General features: G+C 32.0%; 2 protein-coding genes across 6 annotated transcripts in view; one reads left to right on the forward strand and one right to left on the reverse strand.

The window, feature by feature from the left end:
- Positions 1–17,428, reverse strand: part of LOC111697839 (uncharacterized) — a 26,824-nt gene extending 9,396 nt beyond the window's left edge. The window contains exons 1-5 of the mRNA XM_023467971.1: positions 17,380–17,428; positions 11,334–11,486; positions 6,897–7,021; positions 6,205–6,313; positions 5,430–5,627 (exon numbers count right to left, since the gene is read on the reverse strand). Coding sequence (XP_023323739.1) covers positions 5,430–5,627; positions 6,205–6,313; positions 6,897–7,021; positions 11,334–11,486; positions 17,380–17,403 — 609 coding nt within the window. The 5' untranslated portion in view covers positions 17,404–17,428. The remainder of the gene's footprint in view (positions 1–5,429; positions 5,628–6,204; positions 6,314–6,896; positions 7,022–11,333; positions 11,487–17,379) is intronic.
- Positions 17,429–17,537: 109 nt separating this feature from the next.
- On the forward strand, positions 17,538–21,023 carry LOC111697696 (nucleolar protein 58). Of its 5 annotated transcripts, XM_023467803.1 has the most exons (5): positions 17,552–17,639; positions 18,092–18,429; positions 18,701–19,206; positions 19,783–19,887; positions 20,748–21,023. In XM_023467803.1, exons 2-5 carry the CDS (start codon positions 18,387–18,389, stop codon positions 20,787–20,789), a joined length of 696 nt encoding a protein of 231 aa, XP_023323571.1. In that variant the 5' UTR covers positions 17,552–17,639; positions 18,092–18,386; the 3' UTR covers positions 20,790–21,023. The 5 variants fall into 5 exon arrangements, with proteins under 5 accessions (XP_023323564.1, XP_023323558.1, XP_023323579.1 ...); XM_023467796.1 differs by lacking the exon at positions 18,092–18,429 and having other exon boundaries at positions 17,538–17,639; positions 19,783–19,894; XM_023467790.1 differs by lacking the exon at positions 18,092–18,429 and having other exon boundaries at positions 17,538–17,639.
- Positions 21,024–24,044: the final 3,021 nt, after the last annotated feature.

A 24,044-nucleotide genomic window follows, 5' to 3' on the forward strand; every position in this document is an offset into this window, starting at 1 on the left:
ATATTTGAAATGGCATGGTCAAGGGCTTTTCAAAAATGTATAATTTGTCATTTTTTGGACAAATTTTTTTTTGCAAACATTTTTACTGTAAAACTGGATTTTGCGAAAAAAATTCAATTTTCGCAAATTTGCAAATTTTTTTGCAGATTCTAAAAGTAGAGCACAAGAGCTTTCTAATAATGTATCATTTGTCATATTTGGACATAAAACATGGGATTTAGAGGGGGGGGGTCAAATTGACCCCCCCTCAGCGTATCCTGGTTTTCAAGTACCCCAGCAGGGATAGGGTTAAATACAATTGTAGGTTTTTTTGTTTTTCTTATTTGCTGCAAGTTTTCTCTAAAAACTCCTCGTACATAGTAAATTGTTACATTTGTTTTGATAAAAAAGTTTTGAATACTTACAGTGGAAACCAAAAATCTCTTTTCTATCAAAGAACTTAACAAATTATGGAAGAAGACATTTAAAACCATTCAACAACTGTCATGTTTCGTGGAACACCCTGTATTTACAGTGAGAACCAGAAAACTCTGGAATAAGAAAATAAGAGAATTCAAGTTATGACTTTAAATAGTCCAATAAAAATGAGACACAATAAAATTAATCTAATTTGTGATTTAACATGTTACTAATAAATTATTTGCTTTGTTACAACATCAAATACAGGTAATTCTTGGTATAATGTCGCCTTCTTAGTTCACCAATTTCTAGATCTTGCTGTAGAGATTATTTTTAAAAGATTAACCTCCACTTCTTTATCATCTTTTATAATGTTCTGAAATTCCGTTTTTAGATATTTAAAAAAATTAACAACTTAACAAGGAAATTAAAAGGAATTTTATTTTTATTTTACCATCAAAACATCCAAAGCGTAGCGAGGGATGTTTGAAGCAAGGTTGAATATTAAGAAATTGCTTGATCTTTGATGCGCTCCAATGTACGGAAAATGTCGTCTCATTAGCATAGATAGATAACATATGCATATGACGTCACTCTCACTACTATATAATCAGTGACGTTATATATGGAGTTTATGTATCTATGCTTAGGAGACGACATTTGCCGTACATTGGAGCGCATCGAGAGTAAGCAACCTCATTATACAACCTTGGTGGGAAAGCTTCACAGGGCGAGGTCTTATCTTATTTGACCTAATTGTCACAAAAGACAGTTCAGTCAAAGCGTTAAATAACCTCGCGTAACTTTGAAAGTCTATGGCTGTTGGATTTTAGATTGCCGATTGCCGAAAAAGAGTAAGCTGCTGCTAGAGCCGAAATCCCGTCAAACTGCAGTAAATTGGACGCAAGATTGAAATCTTTTATGTGCAAAACTCCTTTTATTGAAAAGCTTTTAAGAAAAATAAAAATGCAGTTTAGAAATATTGCAGACCTTGATTTCAAACCATAAAGTTTATTTGATCAAATAGTGTAAATTTAGAAAATCAGGATGCACAGATATAGGGATTATAATATTCTAATCAGGGTGCACAGATATAGGGATTATAATATTCTAATCAGGATGCACAGATATAGGGATTATAATATTCTAATCAGGATGCACAGATATAGGGATTATAATATTCTAATCAGGATGCATAGATATAGGGATTATAATATTCTAATCAGGATGCATAGATATAGGGATTATAATATTCTAATCAGGATGCACAGATATAGGGATTATAATATTCTAATCAGGATGCACAGATATAGTGATTATAATATTCTAATTTGTGGCAAAACCTCAGTTCCTTTATTAATCTGCTGTGCTGAACCAAAAATGTTAATTCCCTCGAGATGATGATTGTCCATAATTTTTGATGATTTACAATTTCCATTTCGTAAATACTCTTTTAAGAACGACTTCAGACCAAGGTTCTAATGCAAGGAAAGTTATTTCAGGGGTGTACGCATCTTTTGTACTGCAGCGTACTGTCTCTGGGCGGTAATGTAAACACAAGACGGATGTCACAGTCTGACATGGGATCCATCTTTCACATAAAAAATTAATGAAATATTCTGGTCATAGGAAACTATTATTTATTATTATTTTTTATTATTTATTAATTTTAGCCTCTTTGCAAATTTTCGCAATTTACAAATTTTCGTAACACTTTTTTAATTAGATAGTTTGTAGATTTTTAATTAGCTAATTTTTAGATTTTTAATTAGCTAATTTGTAGATTTTAATTAGCTAGGTTATAGATTTTTTATTAGCTAGTTTGTAGATTTTTAATTAGCTAGTTTGTAGAGTTTTAATTAGCTAGTTTTTGTAGATTTTAATTAGCTAGTTTGTAGTTTTATTATTAGCTAGTTTGTAGATTTTTAATTAGCTGGTTTGTAGATTTTTTATTTGAAAACTCTTTTCTAACAGACATTTTGTTCTGTATTTGTATTCTTATGCAGGTTTTCTGCAATCAATAATAAAATCTAGACAGTAAAAATTTTAAACTACAATCTATTTTTTGGATTAATTGGTTCAATTATTTCTCGTGAAGGAAGAAAAGTTTAAGATCTGCAATTTTCTTTTTTTCTATAGAACAAAATTTATAACTTATCAAAAAAGTTAAGTTTAACAGATATATTCTCAACAAAAATGTTTAACAAGCAAGGAACAAAAATCTTGAATAATTCGAATTAAATTTATTTTTAGAATAATAAACATGATACTTTAAAGAACTCTTGGGAAGAAGTAAATTAGGTACAAAATTGATTTAGAAATAAATCTGCCAAAAAGAGGAAACGGTCTCTAAAGCAAATATTAGTGAAAATATTACTGATTGATTCCAATTTTATGACTTTTCGTATCATCTTCTGCAGGGATATACAGGGATATAGGGATACATGGGCTGCAGGGATACAGGGATACAAAAATACAGGGATACATATAATATAGGAAGATAACGATACAGAAATACAGGGATACAGGGATACTGGGATACAAGATACAGGGATACAGGGATATAAGGATACAGAGATACAGGGATACAGGTATACTGAGATAAAGGGATACAGGAATACAGGGATACAAGAATACAGGAATACAGGAATACAGGGATACAGGGATACAAGGATACAGGAATACAAGGATAAAGGGATACATAGGCTGCAAGGCTGCAGGGATACAGGGATACATGGATACAGAAATACAGGGATTCAGGGATATATGGGCTGAAGGGATACAAGGATACAAGGATACAGGGATACAGGGATTGAGGGATACATGGGCTGAAGGGATACAAAGATACAAGGATACATAGATACAGGGATACAGGGATGAACTAATCGGGCGAATGTTTTTGTTGGAGGTCTTGATAAAATAAGACAAAAATAAAATTAAAATTCTAAACTTAATTAAGTAAAGCTCATATAATTATATTTTTAAAAGATGGAAGAATATCGGGTCTGCTTGGTTTGATTTCTATATTGTCCCTCTGCAATAAAATAGGCTCTATTATAATAAAATATAAAAATATTATGAGTTAGCTCAAGCGAAAATATTTTACGACAATTGTCCAGTATTTTATTATAATCGAGCAGAGAAAATTTTGCATTTCTGACAATGTAGCTATACCGTTCGTTTCCTTATAGAAGTCAGAATCTTGTCTTTCAAAGAGAAATTTTGTGAAATATAATTAAATGGAAAAGAATTTTAGTTAACTGTTTTTTTTTATAGACCGCCAAAGCAGAGCCCCCCGTTGCTTCGAAAACTATTGACTCACCATGTTTATTGGGACAAACTGTTAGGCTGTACACCCTTCTATTTTTCGTGACCACTCCCTTTATTTATCTTGGATACCTTCTAATCTCCGTGTGTACCTTGCTATATCTCTCTACCAAGATTCTCCTTACAGAGGAGGCTGAAATATTAAAACCAGGAAGTTTTGATAGAAAAACTTTTTGAAAACATATTTGTCAAAGTTTGTTTGATTTAAACCAAAAAAGAATTTAGAATGCTGAATGAGGAAGGATCGGAGGAGAGGGGGAGGGGGGTTAGAAAAGAGGAAGAAAAGGAAAGGAGAAAATATGATGTGTGTGAGTAAATTACGTAAAAATCAAACAGTTGGGGACGGTGTGTGTTTCTTAGAATTCAATTCTGGAAAAATCTTGTTTTGGAATGTCTTCCTATTGGTCACTTTTACAAAATTGACCAATGACAGGTAAGAAGAGTTCAAATCTCACAATTTTCTCGACAATTTTAGTTTTGGACATGCTTATTTCCTAAAAGTGGATTCTTCAAGCATTGGTTACTTTCTTGTATTATTATATATGAGATTAAAAAGATTTAAGAATTGATTAAAAAAATTTAAGAATATAATTCATACTTGATTAGGCAAAGCTTTTAAGGGTCACTTGAAATTATTTAATAGGATTAAAATATTGCCAAGTTTCACACTCTCTAATTTCTATTTTCTTAATTTTGGTCCCTTAATTTAAACTTTTTGTAACTGGAAGTAACCAATTGAGTGTGGTATAATCGTTATCATACTGGTATTTTAGTATTTTTTTATGTATAGAATGAATCTTTAGTTGTTTAATTCTAAGCTTAGAAAATAAATTTTTGACAATTTGCCTAAAAAGTTACATTTTGCGTAAAACTTGCGGGTTTGCGCAAATTGCGCAAAACTAAAATTTCGTTTCATGCGCAACTTTCACAAAAAATATTTCCGCAAAAAAATAGCGCAAAACTCATTGCGTTTCATGCGCAAAAATAGCGCAAAAGTATGCAAAAAAAATGTGCGCGAAAATAGCGCAAATGTTGCGCAAAAGATTTAGCCATTTCGTGGAAGAGAAAAGAGAAAGAGGAAAAAAGAAAAGGAGAAAATATGATGTGTGTGAGGGGATGGGGGGAGGCACGTAAAACTAACTACAAATAAAGTGCACTGCATTGCATCCTTTCTGTATCGGAATATGTTCTGTCATAATATGTCAAAAATAGCGTAAAAAACTTTAATACTTAAATATTTAAAATACATGGCCTAACTCAAAGGTTAAGAATAGCAAAAACTGAAAATGGGTGAAAATGGTTCTAAAATTAAGACTTTCTGGACTTTAAACTTTGAACATGTTTAACTTCAGGAAAACTAGGATTGGTTAAAAAATATTGTACACAAAATAAAGTACGTTTTTTTCTTTCTAGCATGTAGCATACGTCTTTAATTACTGCGTTTAAAATAAATAATAAAATTTATTGAATAAATCAAAGAAAAACAATGATATAATTTTTCGTAAACATTTTTTCTAATTTTTGTACATTTAGGTATTTTCATAAATATGTGACTAGAGTATTTTCATTTTTCTGATTAAAATAAAAAGATAGAATCTTCATTATTTTAAGCTTTTTTCCTTTAAAAACTTGTTTAAGATTTTGTTAAATTGACGTCTGTTGTGAGGATTCTCAAATACAGAATTATTCAGAATTAAATCCACCAACTGTGTTGTGCTGACATTATCCTCTGTATCTGTCTCCGTATCTCCACCCTCCGCCTCAAGGGGAGAATCCCTGCCCTCCGCCCCTTTCATATGCTCGAAAGGGTCTTCATGGTTGACATTACACTTGACAGAGTTACATGGATCAGGAGTTCCAGGTTCAGATTTTTTATTCTTTCGCAGTTTGGGATAATTGACCTGAACAAAGAACTTTTTATCAGAACGGATAAAGGAACTAATTACTCGACTCAAACTCTTTGTATCTCTGAAATATGCCATGCCGGATCGAATAGACAAAATTTGAAATATCATATGTCTTGTTGCGTTCCAAATATGTAGGAATTAGAAAATTAGTGTTTCAGGAGAATAATTAGTTTTATTTAATTGTAAAATTTACGAAAGAAAATTTATTATATTTTAAAGGGACTGTATGCGTGATTACTGATTAGTGACCCTCCATGCAAAGATGGTAATAATTCACAACAATACCCTTTAAAGCTTTGCGTGATCAAATATGAATTAAAAAACAAGTTTTATAACTTAAAAACTGATCGATTCATATTGTGGTTTCTTTACAGAAGTGACGTGCATTTCTACTGAAGGAAATAAATATAGAAATTATTAGAATTAAACACTTTTCGACCTAGAAAATGATCAAAGGTTTTTAAGAGTATTACTGTGAATCGGGCATTACCATCTTCGCATGTAATTGCGCTTGTAGTCTGTTTAAGAAAAGGATTTTTTTGTTCTTGACAAAAGATATATTTTTGCTAACCTTAGACTCTGCTTTAGAAGCGTAAGTAGATTCTTTGCTGATCTTGATCATTGGTCGATCCTCAGTACACAGCTTCTGGTGGAACTTCAAGGAGGCAGGTAGGAAGGTTCTAATCAGTGTTGTTTTTTAAGACTTTTGAGGTTTTTGGTTTCATAAAAGGTCCCACTAAATTTTATAATTTTAAACCATTTTTTCCCTAAACTTTTGATTTTCTGAAACAAGGTAAAATTTTAACCCTGGGAGAAGTTATTTGCATGTACGGACTAATATAAACGGTAGAAATGAACTTCAAACTTAGATATTTCTTTTATTGCCATATCATTCAGTTTAGCCATGTTCAGACAGACGATCAATACCAAACATCAGATCGTCATATTCAAATAGATTTTTGGCGGTTATTAAAGTCTCATTCTTTATGGGGAAATATATATTCCACTGCAAAGTTAGAAACCTCAGTCACACTAAACCATGTACATTTGAATCTGAGCCAAGATATCTGAGCTGAACCGACCTTTCTGTCCTAGTTTGTACTGCCCCGCCCGGTACTTGCAGACATTTGGCAGGGGTCAAAATAGTTGGCCTAGCTGTGTCAGTGTGTAGGCAGTGCTAGCTGGTACAACTAGGTTGGCGCATTCTGACTTTAGACTGCATCTGCTTAAATTTACAATCACTAAGGCGGCAATTTTCCGTACCTGCTGCAGAATTCACATGCTAACAGAGCAGCATCATTCCAATCTCTGAGAGCGTCTGCGTTGAATTTGTTGAGCTCCGCGCCACTCAGCTCACCACTTATCACTTTTTCCAGATTTTGGGGAGCCTAATGAATTTATTTGTCTAATTTCAGATACAGAGAGAGGTTGGAACTTTTTTGTAAAGTATCATTAATCTTAAACCCTTGATCTCGATATCCAATGCGGATACTATAAAATTTAGGGATTTGCCATTCTCTGTTGCGCGCAATGCCCCGCAAAACAGAGAGAGGGGGACCTAAAAATAATTAAATTAGTATTTATTTAGGGTTAGGTTACGTTAGGGCACTTTCTGGGCCGAGCGCTGCGGCTAGGACAGGCTAGGGGGCCAAGCGCTGCGGCCACATGTCTTACATTTAAGACCCCACCAGCTGCCAGTCTCTACTCAGGCATCCCACAGATATTATTTCCTGGATCTACAAAATTCAATCCCCCTCCCTCCGCTCTGGAACCCCACGGTATAATGATCAATACCTGATCTCTTCTTTTACGTTGTCCCTGCAGCTGCCACGGGATATCAAAGAAAAATTATGAATTAAATCGTAGGTTTGCATTAGATGGAGATCAATGCTTAATCCTGAGATTCATATCACAAAAGATCTGACCTCTGGCTCATTTTCCATAAAAAGTGTTGGGTATAATTTATAATATATTTACAGAATTTCTAAGAAAAGAGGGAATTATAAAATATTAGCAAAGCCATCTGTTTAAACGGGCAATGAGACATAAAAATAACTGTATAGCACTTGTGAATACATTGAATATTAAGTAGAAAATAACAGATTTTGTTTCTTTTTTGCGTTAAAATGTTGCTCTTCAAGTGCCAATTTTTAATATTAATTTTTCCCTTAATTTATTTTTTTAATGGTTGCATTCTTAGAAACTTTTTTTCCGGTCAAAATTTGTCAGTTTAACGGTTCATAAACCTTCCATAGGGTCATAAACCTTCCATAGGGTCATAAACCTTCCATAGGGTCATAAACCTTCCAAAGGGTCAAATTATTTGCTAATAAACTTTGAATCCGATCAGTTTAGATGTTTTGACATTCAATAGACACAGACAAACATATATAGACATCCATATATATATATTTATAGATGTTTTGACATTCAATAGATAAAGACAAACAGATAGACATTCCATATATATTTATATACCCAGCTCTGCCAAGGTTACTAAAAGTTACTCCTGCCATTTACCCGCACTTGAACGATTTTTCCGGGATACTGAATTTTCGCTAGTTAGGTCGATTTACTGAACTTAGAATCTTAAAACCAAGCTAAGAACATTGCCGTGGGTCTCACGAGTTCCCCAGTCAAAATTGAAGCAAAAAGGTCCAGGGGTTCCAAAGTTATGGTCGGACAAACAAATAGACAGACAAACAGAGATTACAACTTATAAATACTTGCTTAGGAATCCGGTGCTGCCCAGGTTACTAAAAGTTACTCTCGCCGTTTACCCGCACTTGAACGATTTTACCCGGAAACTAAATATTCGCTATTCAAGTCAACCTCCACAACTTAGAACCTAAAAACCAAGCTAGGAACATTCACGTGGGTCTCTTGAGTTAACCAATTATAATGTGAGGCAAATCGGTCCAGTGGTTCCAGGGTTATGATCGGACAAACAAACAAACTGGCAAACAGAGAGATTACAACTTTTTGGATATAACTATATATTATATATATATATTATCTTTATAGAGAGATATTTCAGAAAGCTCTGAATACAGGTTTAAAGATATAAATACCAATAAATATCTATTATCTAAGTCTAAGCATACTACGTCAGAGATAGGAGTTGAATTCAGGCCATTATATACAATACATATATCTATTTATATTGGGTTCAGGTCAAAGGGAGTGTACACATAATTTTAAGTGACTCTTCATTAATTGAGCGGCATATGGGATTCACAACAGTACCCTTACAAACCTTTGTCAGATCAAGAATGTATGAGATATTCATAATTTTTATTTAAAAACTTTTTTATTTCAGTTGTGGCTTCTTTAAAATTGGAGGACTACTTCGGAAAAAATGAAGGAAAATGTCAGAATTAAACCCTTTTCCGCTTAAAAAAACACTACAGTGAAACCCTTAATAACGAATACATCGAAAGAATTCATCAAATGTCATATTCTTCACTTTCTGATAATGGAATGTTGCAGATATTTAGTTTTTTAATTAAATGATTATATGGAACTCTTTAAAACTGTTTATTTTCGCAAATACTGAAATCAACGTAATATAGTATAAAACTCATTGAAAAACAGTCAAGACGACATTTGATAAATTCTTCCGCTGTATTCGTTAATAAGGGTTTTACTGTACTAGATTTAGCCCAATATTAATGAAATAAAGGTTTAAAGAGTAAAGTTGAGTGGTGCCCCTCTCTAGAAATTATAGTTGAGTGGTGCCCCTCTTTAGAAATTACAGTTGAGTGGTGCCCCTCTTTAGAAATTACAGTTGAGTGGTGCTCCTCTCTAGAAATTACAGTTGAGTGGTGCCCCTCTCTAGAAATTACAAATGAGTGGTGTCCCTCTCTAGAAATTACAGTTAAGTGGTGCCCCTTTCTAGAAATTACAGTTGAGTGGTGGCCCTCTCTAGAAACTACAGTTGAGTGGTGCCCCTCTCTAGAAATTACAGTTGAGTGGTGCCCCTCTCTAGAAATTACAGTTGAGTGGTGCCCCTCTCTAGAAATTAAAAAGACAGCTAGTTCCTTTCAAGTGTTCTGTCGCTGATGCATCTATTTTGTTTACAAATTTCGCCCAGAGATAACTGGTTTTAATATGTACGCAGAGTATACGCAACTGCAATTAACTTTCCTTGCATTATAACCTTGCTTCCTTTAAAGATACTTGTAATCTGCCCATGGATAGATGGAAACTTATTAGGATTGAACTTACTGTATAGAGCTAGGTTTGTGGCTCACAGTGCTTTAATTTAGAGTCAAAGATGGGGTCTGAATTTGTGATTCATTTTGGATCGCATTGCCTTTTAACCGAAAATTAAAGTTTAAAGGGACAGTAAAGGAAAAATTAAAGGGGGTATAGGCTGAAAGCTAATCACTTTAGCTTTTCATCGAGCCCCTTGAGACGCCTATCTGAAGTTCCTAACTCGAGAGTTGATATAAAGCTGTTTCAAACTTGTACGAAAATGCATATATATACAATTTCGTATAGAAATAGTAGGTTTAAACAGACCATGCTCAGAAAAACAGCAACCAATCTGAAAAAGATGATATCCCAGAGAAAGCTAATTGTAATTTAGGTTTACTTTTATATTTGTTGTTTCTATTTTCAATAGATTTCATTCATAATATTATTTTTACGTCCGTATTACTTGACCAGAAATTCCACCAATGGCAGTGCAGTAAAGTGGTCACGTGATACAGGCGGAGACACGTGACCAGTATACTGTTCTGCCATTGGTGATAGTTCTGGTCACGTGATTTAAGTTTCAGATTTTCACAATTTTACATATATGAATTTTCGTATAATTATAACACAGTTTTATATCAATTTCTCGAGACAGGAACATCAGATAAAACTTTCATGGGTCGCGATCAAGAGCTAAAGTGATTAGCTTTCAGCCTATATCCCCTTTAATTTTTCCTTTACTGTCCCTTTAAAAAAAAATATTTTACAGTCGTAATGTTACGTCCACATATGCACTTGGAACAAAATAAAGTGTAAAATATGAACTACCTAAGTTTATGTGCTTTATTATGAAATATTAACTTTATATGAATGCGTCGAAAATAATCGATGACTATTGTTTGTAATATCTGAATGATTTGTTTAGAATTAAATTGATTATTTTACGATCCGAGTTGAACGTTGCATATTTCTGAATTTGTATGGACGGTACTTTCTTCAGTGAGATCGTAGTTTTTAATAATTTTCTCCTTATAGAGACGCAACAGATAGATGTAAGATTAGTAGCAATCAAAAGCGCTTATGTTTCGCCGTAACCCTATACTCACTTTCATTTTTCGCGAACACTCCCTTTAAGTGACCCTCCATTTTTTAGATTCAATACAGTACCATTTAAAGTTTTGTCTGATCAAGTATGAATTAAATATCCAATCCATGTTTATGTCTTTGTTGGCGGATTATTTTCAGTTGTGTTTTTTTCGGCAATTAAGTGACTTGCGATACAATGGATGATATGGCCAAAATGAAACACTTTTAAAGCTAGAAAAACGACGTTATCTTCCTCAATATAGGTCATAGACATGTCTCAAGCGTACCGTTGTGAATCGGGCATGCACCTCTTTTTACAGGAAAGGTACCTTATTATTATGCAACGACAGTCATATTTTTTTCCATTTCAATTTGGAAACTTTCAATAGTTATATTCCTAGACTAGACAAATTCCTGGGGTGGAGGTCGTCGTTGATGTCTAGGTAATTTATTCTGCTCAATCTCCCATTTTTTCTGACAGGACGGAATATGGATGGATATACTCCGGGTACCAAAATCCCTGCCACAGATATAGCAGGAGACAGGCATTCTTCCTCCTAACCCGACCTAGGGTAATAAACTAGATTTAGAACCAGAGCTGGAAACTTTTGAACAGATAGAATGAGTTAAATTCAGTTTGACGATTTAACATTTCTTAGTTATCAAAATTTCGGTTAGTTTCTCCCAAAGGAAAGATTTGAATTCATAATTTCAAGTTTGAAGTTAAACTAAGTTCATTTGAGATATAAAAGAAAATCATATAAAAACAAAATAGATGAATAAAATTGAATAAAAACTAAATCGTTGTCGTTTTCGTTATTGTGTTGTTAATAATACTAATAATTCTTTACATATATCAATACAATAAAGACGACTTTCTATTCCAATTTTGTTCTATATTAAGCTTTTAAACATCATTGATACAAATAAACATGGAAATGAAAAGAGGCTGCCAATTTAAACAGATTCTCTTTGATTACTTGTAAACTTGAATTGAATTCCGTTGTAAACTGTATATAAGTTCAAATTCCTAAATTACAACCTTAAAATGGCCTTTTGGAAAACTGCCATTTAAATCTTGGGATGTACCTTACCATTTAAACCTTAACAAGAACCTAACCATTTAAACCTTGGAATGTACCTAACCATTTATACCTTGACAAGAACCTAACAATTTGAACCTTGGAATGTACCTAACCATTTAAACCTTGCAATGTACCTAACCACTTAAACCTTGGCAAGAACCTGACCATTTAAACCTTGGAATGTACCTAACCATTTATACCTTGACAAGAACCTAACCATTTAAACCTTGGAATGTACCTAACCATTTAAACCTTGGGAAGTAACTAACCATTTAAACCTTGGGAAGTAACTAACTATTTAAACCTTGGGAAGTACCTAACCATTTAAACCTTGGGAAGTAACTAACCATTTAAACCTCGGGAAGTAACTTACTATTTAAACCTTGGGAAGTACCTGACCATTTAAACCTTGGGAAGAACCTAATAATTTAAACCTTGGAATGTACCTAACCATTTAAACCTTGGCAAGAACCTAACCATTTAAACCTTGGAATGTACCTAACCATTTAAACCTTGGGAAGTACCTAACCATTTAAACCTTGGGAAGTACCTAACCATTTAAACCTTAGTATGTTTGTATATTCAAAATGTTATATTTAAAGGTGTCAAATATTTTTTGCACAACTTCAAACGTGAAATAAAATATTTTATTTACATAATTAGATTACAAATTTGATATGGAACATAAAATATTTTTAATTAAACTTTCTAATACTTCTGATATAATTTTAAAACTGAAATCAAGGTGGGTTAAAAACCGTGTTTTACATTAACAAAACCACATTTCTGATGAGTAAAAGAATTTTAGGTTTTACGTAAATTCGTAAAAACTATCAACTTCACATGTCAAACATATCGACAAACCTAACGGGTTAATAAAAACTTAATTAATAATTTCACTTAATGTATACTTGTTGCCATTTTCTAATTCCTTTTGAGTTTTGATTAGATTTTAAAAAAATTTTAACTCTTAAAAATATTAATGACTATAAAAAAGTTTATATTTATGAAAGAAAGAAAAGATAGAAAAAAAGAAAAAAAGAAAAGAAAGAGAAGAAAGAAAAGAAAGAGAAGAGAGAAAAGAAAGAAAAGATTGAAAAGAAAAGAAAGAAGAAAGAAAAGAAAGAAAAGAAAGAAAAGAAAGAAAAGAAAGAAAAGAAAGAAAAGAAAGAAAAGGAAGAAAAGAAAGAAAAGAAAGAAAAGAAAGAAAAGAAAGAAAAGAAAGAAAAGAAAGAAAAGAAAAAAAAAAGAAGGAAAGACAAGAAAGAAAGAAAGAAAAGAAAGAAGAAAGAAAAGAAAGAAAAGAAACAAAGAAAGAAAGAAAAGAAAAAAAAAAGAAAAAAAGAAAAGTTCGAGATTCTAACGCGTATTTTTCCTCCTAGGACCCTTGAAGTATAAATTTTGCAAGCTAGGGAAAATATAGAATAATTTTCCCCATTTTCTCCATCAATATTTAATCATGAAAGAAAGTGTTTGCAAAAAAAGGGTATTAGATTTTCGCAAATATATTCGCAAATACATTTTCGCAAATATATTCGCAAATACATTTTCGCAAATATATTCGCAAATACATTTTCGCAAATATATTCGCAAATATATTTGCTCTTAGTTGATTTTAAGAAATAAGAACTACTTTACATAAAAAAACAATAAAATTTGTTGCATTTTATATTATCCCATTTACTTTTCATTTTCCCAAACATTCAATTTTCAATCTGTTCCAGTGATATGAGGGTTTCTAATTAATCTGAAATCCGTCACAAAGTTTACATATCAGACCTCAAATCATTTGATAAATTACATAATGATGAAAATTTTCGAAATTTATTTGAAAATTCTGAAAGGAAGCGATTTATGTTTGGAAAGTTTGAGTAGGGGAGAGAGGGAAGGGGGCCGGGAGGGGGAGGTCTGATGTAGAAACTTTCAATTTTTGCAATTTTTATCTTCTAAGTTTTATTATTATTAATTCTATTTTCTATTTAAATTGAACATGTTCTATTTATATACATTGTAAAACAAAAACAAACCAAAAAGATTGCGGATTTTATAAAAAAAAAATTGAAATTTTGATCATGCATTAACCTTCCCTAGGGTCATATGAGATCCCACACTAAATTTAGGCCCGATCGGTTCAGCCGTTTTGAAGTTTATTGGATACAAGTAAACAAACAGACAAAAAGACAAGCAAAGTATATATATTTAGATAGATAGATAGATGGTTGATAAATGATTTATGATAAATAAATTGCAGAAATTCTTTTAATATTTGAACGGTATTTGATAACTATCTCAAAGCACCCTGTTTTACAGTGTACAGTTTATGTTCTTTCGATATTTTACTACTTATTGGTCAAATTTAACCCCACCCCTAAATCTCGCAATGAGAAAACGAGTCCAATATAATGTACTGTGCAGCGTGTCACCTTATATGTAGAGAAGGTTTGAACAGAGAAAAACTGAAATGTATTAATTTATAAAATAACTATGGTAGGTTAGAAGGGACTAGAGAACTCTAGAGATAAGGAAGAACTGAAAAAGGTTATAGTATGGACTAGAGTACTCTAGGTATGTAGAAGAGAAGTGTAGAAGATTTGAAGGGTTTATGAGGAGCTCTACAGAAGAAATGTAGAAGATTTGAAGGGTCTATTAGAAACTCTAGGTTTATAGAAGAACCATAGAATGTTATTAGGGACTAGAGAGCTCTAGGTATAAAGAAAACTATAGAAGGTTAGGAGGGACTAGAGAACTCTAGGTATATAAAAGAACTGTAAAAGGATAGGAGTGGCTAGAGAAACTCTAGGTATATAGAAGAACTGTAGAAGGACTAGAAAAAGTATAAATAAGAACTGTAGAAGGTGAGGAGAGACTAGAGAAACTCTAGGAATATAGAAGAACTGTAGAAGGTTAGGAGAGACTAGAGAAACTCTAGGTATTTAGAAGAACTGTAGAAGGTTAGGAGAGACTAGAGAAACTCTAGGAATATAGAAGAACTGTAGAAGGTTAGGAGAGACTAGAGAAACTCTAGGTATATAGAAGAACTGTAGAAGGTTAGGAGAGACTAGAGAAACTCTAGGTATATAGGAAGAACTGTAGAAGGTTAGGAGAGACTAGAGAACTCTAGGTATAGAGAAGAACTGTAGAAGGTTAGGAGAGATTAGAGAAACTCTAGGAATATAGGAAGAACTAGAAGGTTAGGAGAGACTAGAGAAACTCTAGGTATATAGAAGAACTGGGCCCAATCCAGGTAACATTACAATCAATCAATATCTGTATACAGCAAGGAATACTTCAAGGTCTCCAGGGAAGGAGGGGGATGGAGGGAGAAAAAGTGGATGATGGGAGGGGGGAGGGGGGAGTATTTCTACCTGGAGACTAGATGTAATACATATGTGTATATTTTTCTCTTTTAAAAAAAAATATTTAATTTAAACGAAGATTTTATGAAAAACTGTATTTATTTAAAATCAATCGCGTACTTTTTAATGATTTATCCTATTCTGTCTTTTTTCTACACCACTCCTTTTAATGTGCTTTTTACACCAAAAAGTTTTGAAGAAAGTTTATGTCGGAAATAAAAGAATATTCATATTTATAGTGCAGACTTTTTATTACATTTAGAAAACAAGATTTCACAGAGACTGAAACTTTAGACATTAAAATGGTTAAAATAAACTTGGTTTCGTCAACAAACATCTTTTTATTTTTTCCACTGAATTCCAAACGGAAAAAATATGAGAAACTGCATTCTGAATTTTTAATTTCAGACACTAAGATAAAAAATATTTAAAAACTGTTTCCGTCGGTGCGTGCCATCACTATAAAGGAATTAACTCTTTGCCACAAATTCTGATTGTCTAATCCCATTATCTTGGCAACCCAATGATGTAGACCTTAGATTTTTCAAACTATGAATTCTGTTAGATCAAATAATCTAAGTTTAAAATGTCAAAGATTTACACCATTAGGTTGAAAAAATATAGTGATTAGAAAAGTTGAGTTTTTGGAAAAAAAAACTTAAATCCTTTGGACAAATTTTTAGACGAACCTAATCTGTTCAAGCATATAGAATATCGAATCTAAATTATCCTGAATACGTACATGGTTAATAAATTTTCCATATAATTTTATGGAATTTTTCAAAAAAATTTTCAGAAACTTTTCTGGAGCCAATGATATAACAAACAAATAAATAAATCTTATTTTTTCAATCTCATCAGGAGTAAACTATGAATTCCTGATGAAATCTTTTTTTTACGCATTTGTTACAATTTCAAGTAAAACAGGATTTCTCTCATTATTTAATCTTATTTCTTTTTTTAATGATTTAATTTTAGGGTTTCCAATTCCGGATGAATTTCATATTGAATAATCGGCCAGTGAACCTTTTTCAGCATTTCACACCTTTTCAGCAGCCAGGGGGTAGATTTATTTGTAAATTTCTTAAGAAAGGGTTCCATCTGTAATTTCCAAACGTTATTAATGGTCATTCTTAACAGCTTCAGTTAAGGTTTCTTTTTTTAATAATTGAACTTCGGATCAATTTGGTTCCGTAAAGTACATTTTTGTTCCGTATATTAAATATGGAAATTAAAGGAGAAACTTTTCTTTTCAGATTTATATATCACATACATAACTACACATACCATTTTTCCGTATTTATAAACTTATATCTTAACCGATTTATATCTTAACTACACAGTACACATACCAGTTTTCCGTATTTATAAACTTAAATCTTAACCAATTTAAATATCAACTACATAACTACACATACCATTTTTCCGTATTTATAAACTTATATCTTAACCGATTTATATCTGAACTACACAGTACACATACCAGTTTTCCGTATTTATAGACTTAACTCTTATTCGATTTAAATCTCAACTACACATACCAGTTTTCCGCATTTATATGCTTTAATCTTTTCCAATTTATATTTAAACTCCACATACCATTTTTCCGTATTTATAAACTTATATCTTAACCGATTTATATCTCAACTACACAGTACACATACTAGTTTTCCGTATTTATATGCTTAAAACTTATCCGATTTTATCTCAATTACACAGTACACATACCATTTTTCCGTATTTATATGCTTAAAACTTATCCGATTTTTATCTCAACTACACATACCAGTTTTCCGTATTTATAGGCTCTTAATGTCTATGGCTAAATTTAACCATGGCTCGTGAATATAAAGGAGTACTGAATGTCGTAATTAACGTATTTTATAAATCGTACACCCTGAGAGGAATTTTTTCCTAGAAAATATGGCTTTTAAAATATGGTGGATAACATTTTGCAGTACATTACAGAGTTTACTTGCAGTACATTACAGAGTTTACTTGTGTTTACTCTAAATATACCTCCGAACTACATTGTTTGTGCATGATGTTGTAAACTTGTAACACTTCTCCTTAGTCTCCTAGAGTTGAAATTACTGAAGTGTACCAATAGTATCCTGTATATTCATGGTACAGGTAGACTATCTATCTATCTCCAGTTCTACGACCTACCCTGAGTATTAGTTAAGAAGCAACCAGCATGAAGAGGATCTGGATAAATATATTGGTTACAGTTCAACTTATTCTTGTGTCAAGCTCTTATTCAAGAGAAACCTGCCAGGGTAAGCGTTCAATGTATTTTATATTTGTTTAATAGAAGAAGTGTACACACAATTTTAGCATTATACATTAATTGAACAGAGATTTTAACCAGAGCTAAAAACTTTAGAATGTTAGATAACGACATTAATGCTTGATTCTCTCTTTTTCCTATTATCGAGACTAACCAAATCTTGTACTTAAGTATCTTGAAAAGTGTATAAAATTCAACCAATCAGAGTCGCGTATATGAAGCCGATAAATTTAAAATTTTGCGCGCCATTTAATATATACAGAAACGGGAGAGACTCTTTAATTTTAAAAAACCGGTTTTTGATTTTTTTTTCTACTTTAACCAAGAAAGAACGGTTTAAGAAGAAAATCTAAAGTGTGTCAATTGGAAACATATCTCATTCTAAAGTTTTCAGCTCAGGTCTGAGACGGTTTAACCACTTATCTTGAATCATTGATTCAGAATTTGCCCATGTCCTGTATAAGATAATTCTACACTACACAACTGCAGTTAAGTATTTGAATCGACGGAAGGTAGTTCAACGACCTGCCTCCAATTCATTAAATTCGGTCTAATGGTGCTTTTCACATTTCCTTCATTTAAAGTATCAAATTCAGAACTTTAGCATTCAAAGGCTGTCTTAAAGTTATATTTATAAATAAACGTTGTACTTATTTTTTTTAGAATCGAAGACGATTTAAATATTTTCACTAAATTCCTTTGAATATGTTCATCGCATTAAAGAACAAATGATTGAATGTTTGTTTGGCACCCGGTAGTCTGCAAACATAAAAGGCTAGGTAGGTAATGTAGGCTCATAGTCGTAACACAACGATTAACCTCCTAGCTACATTCAGATCAGATATGAATTGGATAGTTTCGTCTTATTGAAGTTTACACATTTATATGAACTCTGGATATTTAGTCTCAACATAGTACATATATTACCATCAACTTTAATGATGTATTGCACGTCCTAAAACTTTTATGATTTATTTAATCCAACTCCAGACTGAATTCCGGGTTTGAGAAAAAGTACTTGTTTTTTTTCTATTTTTCTTCTTGTAATAGATGAGAGCAGAGGTTGTAGTGAAATAGAACAGGAAAACCAGGAGAACCAGGAGAACCAGGAGAACCAGAAGAACCTAGAAAAACTTACGGACCAAGAAGGTTCGGCTACTTGTGAGAAGCTAGAAAACTCAGAAAACCAGGAAAAATCGGAGAACCCGGAGAAACGGGAGAACCAGGAGAAAAGGGAGAACCAGGAAAAAAGGGATAACCAGGAAAAAAGGGAAAACCTGGAGAAAAGGGAGAACCAGGAGAAAAAGGAGAACCAGGAGAAAAAGGAGAACCAGGAGAAACGGGAGGATCAGGAGAAATCGGAAAACCAGGCAAAATCAGAGAACCAGGAGAAGTTTGAGAACCTGGCAATTATGGACAAAGTGGAGAACTCAAAGAACCTAAATATACTTAAACCTGTTGAGAATGAGAACCCTGAAGACCAGAAAGTTCGTTTACTCAAGGATCTAGAAGAAAAGAAAAATACCCTAGAAACCTTCATAAACACACATTTTCAGGTACACCTTGATTAGGTGCTTAGATAGATAGATAGATAGATAGATAGATATATAGATAGATAGATAGATAGATAGAAGAAGATTATGTATCCAACCCTATCTAAGGATATAATATCTATGTATAGGATATTGAGTATGGAGAAGAGATCGGAGAGGATTATGTATCCAACTCTATCTAAAGATATAATATCTATGTATAGGATATTAAGTATGGAAAAGAGAGTGGAGAAAATTATGTATCCAACCCTATCTAAGGATATAATATCTATGTATAGGATATTGAGTATGGAGAAGAGAGCGGTGAAGATTATGTATCCAACCCTATCTAAGGATATAATATCTATGTATAGGATATTGAGTATGGAGAAGAAAGCGGTGAATATTATGTATCCAACCCTATCTAAGGATATAATATCTATGAATAGGATATTGAGTATGGAGAAGTTAGCGGTGAAGATTATGTATCCAACCCTATCTAAGGATATAACATCTATATATAGGGATATTGAGTATGGAGAAGAGAGCGGAGAAGATTATGTATCCAACCCTATCTAAGGATATAATATCTATATATAGGATATTGAGTATGGAGAAGAGAGCGGAGAAGATTATGTATCCAACCCTATCAATGCTTTTACTATGATTCGAAGACTAGCTGTAGACTGGAGATCTTTACATAAGGTTGAGGGTATAAAAAAAATAAATTAATAATAACTACATAAATTGTATAGCGGACCCTTTTCTCTTAAATGATTTAAAATTTCTGATTGATATTTTAGAACGAAAACGAAGTAACAAGTCCAGTTTCTCCCTGCACACATCTTCATTCAATATTTATCTGTTAGAAGAGTGTCAATTTCTTTTCAATACAAGAAACACAATTTTGGATAAAAAATTTACTTTTACATTTATTTTCTTTTTAAATATAAAATATGGGATAAACCTGAGGGATTTGGTTTACTTTCTACATAAATAAAACTGGAATTGAGAGCTAGAAAATCTAAACTATTTTATTCTAAAATTTGGAGCCTTTTACCTGTAAAGTTTATATTTTGGGCTCAGCATTATTTTCTGATTTGTTTTTTAAACATTCGCAATATAATTTTGCTTTTTTAAAAAGCATCACAAAGACCAGGGTTGTTAATATCTTTATATATTTGAATTTTGAAAAGTATGCTCTAAATTATATTAAAGTTTACAACATGATATCACATTTAGTTAGTTTAGTTTTGAGTTACATTTAATATATTAAAACCACATCAAAATTCTTGTAAAACAAACATTTTGTAATAACTAGGATTAGAGAACTGTGACATTTTTCATTAATATTAGAAAAATCTTAGTGACTCACAAAAAACTTATCGTGATACAGCAGTCGGCGTTTATATCAATACACTGAAGACGACTTTTCTATTAAAAGTTAATTACTAACAAGCTTTTTAAAGAAAGAGAGAGGGTAATTCATGTTTATGAAATCAAAAGTCTACTTCATTGTATTGATATAAATGACAACTACTGTATCCAATAAAATCTTTTTACAGAATTTGTTTACGGAGGAGCCCAAGTGGTATAGAGCTGTATAGACTACCAGAGATGAACGAGAATGAATTTTCACACTGATTTAACTGACCGTCATTCACAATTTAACTAATCATAAATGTTTCTCTTTTTCTCTCTTTTTTATAGTTTTTTTGTCGGTGGATGCATTTTGAATTGAAAAGTGTAAATAAGAGGCTACAAAATATGCGGTGCAAACAAAGGAACTGAGTTTTTGCCACAGATTCTGATTTTACAATCACTATATCTTTGCAACCTGATGGAGTAAACCTTTGATATTTTAAACTATTATTATTTGATCTAAAATGATTCATAGTTTGAAATATCTAAGGTCTCCGACATTGTGTTTGCAAAGATATAGGGATAAGAAAATTAGAATATGGGACAAAAACTTAATTCCTTAGTTGTAATAAAAATTAAAACTCGGGTTTAGGAGGATATAGAACCTTGCCTTGACACAAACTCTGATATTATAATCCCAATATATTTTGCAACTATATGTTGTGTTTCAGGCTATGCTATCTGTAAGATCATATAATCTGTACATAATCTGTAAATAATAACTATCAGTTAGAACCTTTAGTATTTTATTCATTCGGAATCAGATCCTTTGATACTAGAAAATAAAAGATTTTTTTTTTAAATTTCTTTTCTTTTTGTATTCCAAGTAAAACACTAACCCTGTCTCTGATTCCCTTTGATCAAACTGATTGAACATAATGTACACAGAATACAACAAGTTACAGGCCACAGACTACACAGACTGCTTTTGCACTCTACCTGGATAGGCTGAGTAGGCCTATGGTGTCCTGGCATGTCATGCTACGGTTCCATGTAATGTTTTTGACTGACATCTTACGGCTAGTTATTGCATTCAGGGGTTAAGTTTTACAACTTTCAACGAAATACTCCAAGTTTAAACATAAAACATAACGTTTATGAATATTTTCTATTTTTTAAGATTTTGCATTTCCTATTCAAAGGATCCTTAAATATCCCTGAATACAGATGTCTCCTGATTGGTTAAGTACTTGTAACACAATAGAAAATGCTGTGTAAAATATTGCTTATTATAGGTATTAATCGATCTCTGTAACTCTCTTATCTCTGGCAGAGGTGCAATGTTTTACATTATCTCTTACAATTTGCGATTTTTATTAACGTTTCGAAGACGAAAATTGTTTTCAGAATGAAATGTATTTTACCATTTTGTATGTTTCTTATTATTTTTGAATTTTTACCATTTGTCCCTGTTTTTAAAAATGTGACCCGGCTCTACATCTTCTACTTGTTTGAAAATCAAGATTTCTAAAATCTGTAGACTGTATAAGTATATAATTCTAATTAAGTATTGAAGGGTAAGAACGAGAATGTGGTCAAACAATAGAAACACATACACAGTACAAAAATAAGGATGAATGTGTGTTGTATTTAATGTTAAAGGATGTGAACGAGAAATCGTGATCAAAACAATCAATTAATCAATCACTTACTGCTACAACTTAGTGGCCTCGTAGCGTCTCTAGTTTTCATTTAACGCACAAATCTTCTAACAGAAAATATTTCCTGTATACAATATTAGATATTCAAAACATGTTGTTCTTCTCGATAGATCTATAAATAGAGGAGTTATGATTGAATCATCTACATTTAATCTACGTTTAATCTAAGCTTGATTTACGTTTAATTTACGTTAAATATACGTTTAATCTACAATTAATCTACATTCGATTTACGTTTAATCTACGTTTAATCTACGTTTAATCTACATTTGATTTACGTTTAATCTACGTTAAATCTACGTTAAATCTACGTTTAATCTTCATTTGATTTACGTTTAATCTACGTTTAATCTACGTTTAATCTACATTTGATTTACGAATCTACGTTTAATCTACGTTTAATCTACATTTGATTTACGTTTAATCTACGTTTAATCTACGTTTAATCTACAATAAATCTACGTTTAATCTATATTTGATTTACGCTTAATCTACGTTAAATCTACATTAAATCTACGTTTAATCTACGTTAAATCTTCATTTAATCTACGTTTAATTTACTTTATTTTGACGATAAGAACGACAATGTGATCAAAACAATGGCAACTTAATGTATAGTGGGACCCACTATGAATAAACAAGGATGGATTGATATAATATTGTCACACTGTGTATTTTATGCAACATTACTGGTATGATTTTGTGATCCTGGAGCTCCTCTAGGTTTGATTTTAGGCCCAAGTATGAGAAATTCAAAATTACTTGGTTACATATTAGAAATTTGATTTTCTTCTTCTAAATAGAAACTTTATGCTTAGTGGTAACCACGTCCCACAGTATAAAAACAAGGATAGATTTATATGAAACTGTGGGGTGAGAATGAGAATAAAAGAATACTGCGGCAGTGTAGAGTGTCCACTATGGGATGTTTCATGTTTAGTAAAACACCTGCTTTAAAATTCATTTGACACAAGGGTACTATATACAGAATACTGCAGTAGATAGATAGATATGTATAGATATAGATAGATATAAATATAGGTAGATAGAAGATAGCCTGGCTAAAAAGTGCTTCAGCCAAGTTGTGTGTCAAGACTTTTTGACACTTTTTTGACTCACAAAAATAGTCAAGAGGGAAGTCTCAGACACAATAATAGGTTTTTGAGCAGCTGAAACTTAAGATATTGTTTACTTTACTCTCTATAATAGTGAACAATCTACATACACTCTACAGTTAACACTCTGCATTACTCAATCTACACTCTAAACTCTATAAACTCCATTTTTTATACTGTAAACTTTGAATTCTAATCTCCGAAAAGTACTGTAAACTTTGAATTCTAATCTCTGAAACGTACTCTACACTCTACACTTTACACACTACACACTACACTCTACACTCTACACTCCACACTCTACACTCTACACTCTACACTCTACACAATAGGCTTTAAAAATCCAATTTTTTTTAATCGTAAATTTCTTTTTTAAATCGAAATTTATCTTTTTATTTCGAAATTTTTTTCTTCAAAAATTAAAAAATTCCACTGGTAACGCCGGGGCACAATTCAGCAAGTATAGAGTTTACATAAGTGTATACAGAAAAGATTTCATTGCTTATTTTGAGAACATTACATTTCAAAGTTTAAAAAACCAATAATATTACTGCTTCAAGATATAATCATTGATAATCTCCTTCATTCTCTCAAAATAATCATCATAGCTGGGTTTCCAGAGACTTTTAATTTTGTCAATAGATAGATAGATAGATAGATAGAT

The sequence above is a fragment of the Eurytemora carolleeae genome, unplaced genomic scaffold (genome assembly GCF_000591075.1).
Source record: "Eurytemora carolleeae unplaced genomic scaffold, Eaff_2.0 scaffold89, whole genome shotgun sequence".
Taxonomy (NCBI): domain Eukaryota; kingdom Metazoa; phylum Arthropoda; class Copepoda; order Calanoida; family Temoridae; genus Eurytemora; species Eurytemora carolleeae.

Excerpts from the sequence above, each read along its gene's own strand:
- LOC111697696 (XM_023467790.1), top strand. The coding sequence starts at position 17,558 with ATGAAGAGGATCTGGATAAATATATTGGTTACAGTTCAACTTATTCTT. Across the intron at positions 19,207-19,782 it reads TCATAAACACACATTTTCAG|GATATTGAGTATGGAGAAGA; the intron begins GTACACCTTGAT and ends ATCTATATATAG. Across the intron at positions 19,888-20,747 it reads ACTGGAGATCTTTACATAAG|AATTTGTTTACGGAGGAGCC; the intron begins GTTGAGGGTATA and ends ATCTTTTTACAG.